Raw genomic sequence first — 7,623 nt, 5'->3', positions numbered from 1 at the left:
CCGATTTAGCCCTCTTTTCTTTTCCTCCACCAGAACCCGAAAAGATCCCACTTTTTATTCAAACGAGTCGAGCGTTTGCGTTTCGTAACGCCCTTTTCGGACGACAAAAAAAATGGTCTTAAATGACGGTTTTGCCCTGAGGTTTGGGTTGGTTCGATTTGGTTGTATTCCGGTTCGATTATTTCCGATTTTAAATTATAATCATTCAATTCATTTTGGGTTTGGTTTGATTCGCACTCAGTTTTTATTGATAAAGTATTATTTTCGAGAAATTTTGAATTTTTTCGATTATTTTTATTTGATTTGGTTCCATTTAAATTCGATTTTTTAGATTTAAAAGAACGATAACCATATCTCGGTTATTCGGCTAATAAACAAAGGCCACACCTATTTATTTCGATAATTGTTTGTTTGCGAGAAAACACGAGAATTATATGTTTGAAAAAACATGCGCGAATTAATTAAAGTTTAAATTGGGCTGAAGAACAAATTAGGCTGATAATTGAGGCCCATAATAAAGCCCAAATCCCATCACAAACACCTCTCTCTCTCTCTCTCTCTCTCCTTGCCGGGAATATGATTCCGTGTTGAATCTTCGTAACTGACGTGACGCAGATCGTCTGAGATTCAACTTCGTAATCCCCGATATTGAATCTCTCTGGCAGTGTAGGTACTTCTTTTGTTACTTGTAATCCTTTCTAATCGATCGCAACGTAGATTATAGAAAAGGGTCGTTGTTTTTTTATGCTTTTCTCAGGTTTTTCACACTTTTGATCTGCGCATTCGGTAGACGGGTATCTGCAATTTCGCACTGGAAGGATTTTCCAGACATGGGTTTTGAAGCGTTAGGACAAAAATGTGAACTTGATGTGTTTTTGTGAGATTTTTGTGAGATATGTCCAGTAAGGTTTGGAGATGGGTATTAGGGTTGATATACATATTTGCCGTTGCTACGATCTGGATTGCTGCCAGTTTCGTAGTTCAGTCGGTGGTTGACGAAGGCGTGTCTCCGTTCTTGGTTACTTTCATTTGCAATTCGCTGTTTATGATTTATCTTCCCATTTTTGAGATTGGACGGTATTTGGAAGATACCTACGGAAGCATATTGTTCTGGAGAAACAATAGGAGTTCACATTTGCCAGAATCGGTAGAATCGGAGAAGAGCGTTCTTCTTGGACAAGGCTATGTGGGTGTAGCATCGGATGCACTTGAAGTGTCAATGGCTGTAGGAGAAGAGATGTGTAATCAGAACAGTGATGGAATCGAGTCAAGAATGGAGAATATAGAGCATGAGGTTGAAAGTAGTGTCGAAGTGACTGGAAGTTGCAACAAAGGATTGGACGAGAAAGGGCGTTGGACACGGGCGCGAGTGGCAAAAGTCAGTCTTTTGATTTGTCCGTTTTGGTTCCTGGCTCAGCTTACTTTCAATATCTCTCTGAAGTACACGACACTGACGGTAAGGACACGCTCATTCTTGTCCCGCTTTATGATTTGATTCTATTTGTATATAATATACATATATACCGTAACAAGAGGCTTTCCCTTTGTAACTGTAGTCGAATACCATCTTAAGCAGTGCATCGAGCCTGTTCACATTTTTGGTATCTCTAGTGTTCTTGGGCGAAAAGTTCACGTGGTTGAAACTCTTCAGCGTTCTTCTTTGCATGTCTGGGACCATAATCGTCAGCTTGGGTGACTCGGAATCCGACAATGCCACAACAGCCAAAAACCCTCTTCTGGGTGATATTCTTTCTCTGGTCTCGGCAGCACTGTACGCTGCCTATATCACTCTCATACGCAAAAAGCTGCCGGATGGCGAAGAAAAGCCCGTGGCCGTCAGTATGGCTCAATTCCTAGGGTTTCTAGGTCTTTTCAATTTCTTCATTTTCCTCCCAGTCGCTCTCGTACTCCACTTCACAAATCAAGAACGCTTCAACGTTCTAACTTGGAAACAGTTTGGTCTAGTTGTCGGTAAAGGTACGATCTTTTCTCAAATTTCCTTGCATCCGTGAGTGAAAAAAGCCATTTTATGTTATGTGCTTCTACATATGAAACTTTTTCGACACTCGGGTACCGTAGTTTTTCTTACAGTAGCAACGGATTAATAGGATGGTAGGATGGCCGAGAATAGCACAGAAGAACGTAGATTAAGTTTTGAATCATCAATCAGAATTTCTGTCAATCGAAAATGTTGTTCTGATAAGAATTCGGTGTATGCCTCATTTTCAGGGTTGCTAGACAACGTCCTTAGCGACTATCTGTGGGCAAAGGCAGTTCTTCTGACAACAACGACCGTGGCAACGGCGGGGCTCCCCATTCAGGTTCCATTGGCAGCCATTGTAGACACCTTAACGGGAACCATCCCGACCCTAACCGATTACATTGGAGCTCTTGCTATCATGGTTGGTTTCGCCGGCATCAACATTCCGTCTGATGCAATTTTCAAATCAGATCAGACTGCCCTCCAGTTAGAGTCTAGGATACCTAGTACGGATCCTGGTCAGGTTGTGCCCGAAACTAGAACGGAATCTTCATAGAGTGAACATACAAGAGCTTTTACAGTTGATTTCTGTAAGTCATTGAATATTGAATATAAGAAATTGGATACGTGACAAATGCAAGAGCTTTTACAGTTGATTACACTTCTCAACAATCTGACATTGAGTTTCCTACCGCAAATATCATGGTCCATTTGCGAAATCGACATGCAAATTCAATATGATGAATGAATTTCTCTTGTAGATAGACTAAGAACTGGCTACATTGAGATGACCGTACTTCTGCATAACCCTCCTTGTGGCAAGAGCAGCCGCCTCGCTTGCTCGGAGAGTGCCTTCTGCCATAAGAGCTGCAAATTCTCGGCCAATCTCTTCTTAATGTCTCAAGTTTTGTCTTTGTTTTTCACGATTTCAGCAGGTGGGACTCGGCCAGCTGCAGCCGAAACCTTAGCCTCCTCGGGCTTTAGCGGTCTCTCTTCTTCAGCTTTTGCTTCTTTGGGCTTAGGTGACAACAGCCTTGGACCTTGGTCTTTTCCGAAAGGTTGAAAAGGCTGTGGCGTCTGTGGCCTGAACTGCGGAACTTGAGGAACAGCACCTGCTCTTAGAGTTGCCTCGAGGTTTTGTATCATGGGCACTGCCAGTTCAGTAGCAAGACACGGTTAGCGGGCACGTAGGTGTGCAAGATCATATTAAGTGAACCGGTGTTATAAAGAAAACTAACTTATTAGACTTCCCATTGGACTGCTCATAACTTCGTTGGGCAGCTGCAGAATGTAGTCTGGAACTCCCTTACCCACCAAAAACTGAGAGACCTCATTGCTGAAGTTGTTGCAGTTGTGAGTGAGCAAATTGTAGGATTCAGCAGTGTAACGGGGGGTAATTTCCTGCAAGTACATCTCAAATACATCCTTGGGAACATGTGTTTCGCCCAACTCAACCACTTGAACCGGAGTACCATAAGGAGTTCTCCCAGCTGGCAAGTGCTGTATTCCCCCTCCAAAGAAGTACTCGTTTCCGTAGACAACTACTCCCGTGTGCCTGGAAAAGGGATACATCGATCTCATGTTACCCGCTTAGCACCACACAACAATGAAGAAGATTCATCTCAAGACAAAGCAATTCAGATCACAACTATCAAGCAAATTTGACAAACAGGGTCATACACCACTAACAAAACCAACTTGGTCGATACAAAATCAAAAGGTTTCGACACTTAAATGATATATTTTGCAACTCTTCTCTTCAACCGACCATCCAGAAAGTGAAAAGATTGCGATATAAGTTGAGGCGTCACTCCCCAAAGAAATTCAGAGTTCGAGTACAAATCAAGAATGGCCATGAGACTAACTACATTGATGATGTTCTGGATACAAGAAATTCAACCCATCGAAAATTTCAACTCATTGAAAAATTCGACAGATAATACCAAACTGTCAAGAGCTAACTTACCATATGCCATCGATAGCCTTTCCCAGAAATGTTGTCGAAAGTTGTCGCGCCAAACCTTGGCTAAGGTCGTAAACATTCAGAGTAACCCGGTGAGCTTCCTGCAACAATGTATTCAACCTAATCACTTCGATACAACCAAATCAAACTCTTCACATGCAAGGACATTCCTTCGCAGTAGATAAATCTAACGCACAACCAAGTTTGAGAAGAGATCACATCACACCTCAGCCATTTTGTCCTCAAACGTGAAAATCCCTCAAAAACAGCTTACCTGCGCAGATTCAGTTTAAAAATCGCCAGGAAAAAGGATAAAGAATCAGAATTACCGTGCAACACGCATCGACTCCAAATTCAACTCCTTCCAATCCAAAAGATCTAAGATGGATCTCAATCCAAAGGATCCAATGAAAAACCCCAATCACAAAAATGGAAACCGAAATCACCAAAATTCAGAGACGATTGAATACTAACCCCGGATGCGGGTTCCGAATGGTATTCGACGAGAAACTGAAATGAAGAAGCGAGGGAAAGATCGCTTACACAGAAACGAACGCAAAAGCCTCCGCTTGTCTGTCCCTCCGACGATATTGGGATCTCCGACGAACACAAACGCCAACTTTCGGGAGCTTTATATAGGAGTGGTTTGAGATCCGAAGATTCTTGTACGGCGTCGTTTAGAGAACGCAAACGCGTCCTCTTTGTTCTATTTCCTTCTAGAACTTACCAACCAATATATTGTCGCCACGTGTCTTTGACAATCGGTTAACGCGTGACCGACCCCATCCCAGGAATTTCACATTTCATAATACATTATACAGATATGGAGATTGGAGACCATCAGTTCAAATTTACAAATTGATACCTTAACATTTCGAAAATTTTAGGAAATTTTGGTTTGGTACACGAAACTTAATACATAATCGAATTTGAATTGAAATTGATTTATTAATTATGGGTTATAAACTTTTTAAAACTAAAATAATAGAATTCGAATTAAGACCAGATTGAATAAGAAAATGAGTAAAAAAATATATATTTGGGAAATGTTTTTCTAAATAGAAAATGAATAGAATCGATACTAAAATCAGGATATATATATTTTATACAAAACCAAAATAATCGGTTTAGAATATAACGAAATTTTGAATTACCGGTTTTACTTGTGATAAAATAGAATCTCCTCTAACCAATATACACACATTGTACATATCAAATAATTTTTCTTTTCACCAATATTAGAAAACAAAATTATTATTTGTAAAAAACGACTGCATGACTATAATATTTAAAATCAAATTTAAACGTACCGAACACTTTTTTAAGTAAAGTAGAAAACTATTATAATAGAGTAAATGGTTCGATAATATTATTCAAAGTATTGTACAGATATATATATACACATATAAATCTAGGATAGTTGCTTCTATAATCGTGGGATATACATATATCATATATACGAAGAGATCATATTCCCGAGATCCCTATATCTCTAACTACATTTTTTGAAATAAAAATATACGGTTAAGAAATAAATGTGTGGAAAACCAAATTTAAATCCTATAAATATATTTGGAAAATGTATTTCAAATATCCTTGACATGTCAAATGTCTCAAGTTTTGTCTTTGTTTTTCACGATTTTTCTTTTATTAATTTCAATCATTTTTAAAATATAATTTTCAATTTTAAATTACCGATTTATTTTCCTATTTTATGCTTATCGAAATATATGGATTAGATATATGTTTACTGTTTTATAAAATTATTTTTGTTTCGATTACGTTATTTTTTCAATATTTTATGGAAAATGTTTTTTTATATAGTTCTATCTTCATAATTTAAATATTGTTTTCAACTTTATTAAAAAATATTTTTTTATGGGATTTATCTCAACATTAAAAATCCACTTGTCTTGTAAAAAAGCCCTAGTTAATGTTTCCTTTTTTTATAAGGAATAATAATTACCATATTATCCAATAATTGTTTTTATTTAGTGAAATATCCGAATTATGCTTTATTTTACACACAACTGATATTTTTGTTTCTGACGTGGCACTGAAAATCCGAAGTAAAAGGGAAAGATAACGAGAGTGAAAACGCGTCCCATTAAAGGAAAGTAGAAGGGCTTTCCATCTCTTCCCCTATATAAACCACGCAGGGGGTGTTCCCCCCTTCTAAACATCATCACCTCCTCTCCAGTTCTCTGCATCGAAGCAATCAATCACCATCGATCGATCATCATCATCATCAACCAATCGCCATGTCCATCTCCTGGAAACTCTTCATCGCGGTTTCGTGCCTCCTGTCTCTCCTGAGCTTTTGTTCGGCGCTCCAAACGTGCGAATCGCACGTCTTCTCCGGCGGCAGAACCTTCCGTACATGCAGCGATCTTCCTGTCCTGGATTCCTTCATCCACTTCAGTTACGTCCAGGAGACAGGCGTCTTCGATGTGGCTTACAGACATGCGAAGATGGAGCCGTCGAGCTGGGTGTCATGGGCCATCAACCCTCGAGGCCATGGCATGTCGGGCGCTCAGTCGCTCGTCGCTTACCGAAACTCAACCACCGGACTGATGCGTGCTTATACCTCTCCCATCGCCTCCTATTCCACCATCCTTCAAGAAGGGCCTCTCAGTTTCAGAGCCAACAACATCTCCGCCGAGTATTCTTCTGACAACGAGATGACGATATTCGCCACTCTTGTTCTGCCACCCAACACAACGGTGGTCAACCATCTCTGGCAAGACGGTCCTGTCATGGAAGGAGGGAGACTTGGGATGCACGCAATGGGAGGAGATCATCTCAAATCCATGGGGACTTTGGATCTTCTGTCAGGTCGAGTCCTCGCCTCAAAGGGAGGAGGTCCCACCACGTACATGTCGCGTGTGAAGAACGCTCACGGCATCATCAACGCTGTGAGCTGGGGATTTCTCATGCCTTTGGGTGGATTGGCGGCCAGATACATGAAGACTTACGACACATTAGATCCGATGTGGTTCTACACTCACGTCATCTGCCAATCTCTCGGTTACTTCATCGGCCTTTCGGGTGGGCTTGGAACCGCAATCTTCATGTGGAGATCCACCGGATTTAGGTTCGGTCCGCATTCCATCATAGGAGTGGTGCTGTTCATCCTAGGGTTCTTGCAGATACTTGCGCTGAAAGCAAGACCGGACAAGGATCACAAGTACAGAAGATACTGGAACTGGTACCACCACACGGTCGGATACGTCGTCATAGGACTCAGCATCTACAACATCTACAAAGGTCTGGCTATCTTGCAACCGGCGAACACGTGGAGGATCGTCTACACGGCCGCGATAGGGTTCGTGGGGTTGGTGGCGATCGTGATGGAGATTGTGCAGTTCGAGAAGCAATGGGGCTGGATCTTCTCCTGCTGCCGAGGATCTAATGCCAAAGATGCCGGTTCGATCGTCGCTGATGAAGTCTAATCTATAAGAGGAATATGCTTTTTCAGTTCCCCTTTGAATTTTTTTGTTTTGTTGTTTATCCGTTATCTTTTGGTTGTGTTCGAAGATGGATATCTATCTTAAACAGTTTTTTTTTATGGAATGAAATTATATTATTAATCATAAGCGCAAGAAGAAATTAAAACAAGAAATTGAGCTAAAGGTTTCTACAATGGCGGTTGAAACAGAGCCTCGTACGTCGAAGTTCC

The 7,623-nt window shown here is 40.7% G+C and overlaps 3 protein-coding genes across 4 annotated transcripts; 2 read left to right on the top strand and 1 right to left on the bottom strand.

Annotated features, from left to right (window-relative positions):
• Positions 1 to 444: 444 nt before the first annotated feature.
• LOC104818948 (thiamine-repressible mitochondrial transport protein THI74) lies at positions 445 to 2,635 on the top strand. Of its 2 annotated transcripts, none has more exons than XM_010548756.2 (4): positions 445 to 666; positions 758 to 1,456; positions 1,557 to 1,977; positions 2,230 to 2,635. In XM_010548756.2, the coding sequence occupies exons 2-4, from the start codon at positions 896 to 898 to the stop codon at positions 2,535 to 2,537; spliced, it is 1,290 nt and encodes a 429-aa protein (XP_010547058.1). In that variant the 5' UTR covers positions 445 to 666; positions 758 to 895; the 3' UTR covers positions 2,538 to 2,635. The 2 variants fall into 2 exon arrangements, with proteins under 2 accessions (XP_010547058.1, XP_010547059.1); XM_010548757.2 differs by having other exon boundaries at positions 445 to 670.
• Positions 2,606 to 4,530, bottom strand: LOC104818949 (desumoylating isopeptidase 1). Its single transcript, XM_019203262.1, is given in 6 exon segments — positions 2,606 to 2,911; positions 2,914 to 3,132; positions 3,220 to 3,536; positions 3,948 to 4,045; positions 4,171 to 4,218; positions 4,419 to 4,530. Coding segments are annotated over 5 exon segments (807 nt in total). The 5' UTR covers positions 4,180 to 4,218; positions 4,419 to 4,530; the 3' UTR covers positions 2,606 to 2,747.
• A 1,624-nt stretch (positions 4,531 to 6,154) lies between these two features.
• LOC104818947 (cytochrome b561 and DOMON domain-containing protein At3g59070-like) lies at positions 6,155 to 7,447 on the top strand. Its single transcript, XM_010548755.1, has one exon. It carries the CDS (start codon positions 6,206 to 6,208, stop codon positions 7,394 to 7,396), a length of 1,191 nt encoding a protein of 396 aa, XP_010547057.1. The 5' UTR covers positions 6,155 to 6,205; the 3' UTR covers positions 7,397 to 7,447.
• The last annotated feature ends 176 nt before the right edge of the window (positions 7,448 to 7,623 follow it).

This window comes from Tarenaya hassleriana, unplaced genomic scaffold (assembly GCF_000463585.1).
Source record: "Tarenaya hassleriana unplaced genomic scaffold, ASM46358v1 Cleome3, whole genome shotgun sequence".
Lineage (NCBI taxonomy): Eukaryota > Viridiplantae > Streptophyta > Magnoliopsida > Brassicales > Cleomaceae > Tarenaya > Tarenaya hassleriana.
This window is presented reverse-complemented; position numbering and strand designations above follow the sequence as displayed.

Excerpts from the sequence above, each read along its gene's own strand:
- LOC104818948 (XM_010548756.2), top strand. The coding sequence starts at position 896 with ATGTCCAGTAAGGTTTGGAGATGGGTATTAGGGTTGATATACATATTT. Across the intron at positions 1,457-1,556 it reads TGAAGTACACGACACTGACG|TCGAATACCATCTTAAGCAG; the intron begins GTAAGGACACGC and ends TTGTAACTGTAG. Across the intron at positions 1,978-2,229 it reads TGGTCTAGTTGTCGGTAAAG|GGTTGCTAGACAACGTCCTT; the intron begins GTACGATCTTTT and ends CCTCATTTTCAG.
- LOC104818947 (XM_010548755.1), top strand. The coding sequence starts at position 6,206 with ATGTCCATCTCCTGGAAACTCTTCATCGCGGTTTCGTGCCTCCTGTCT.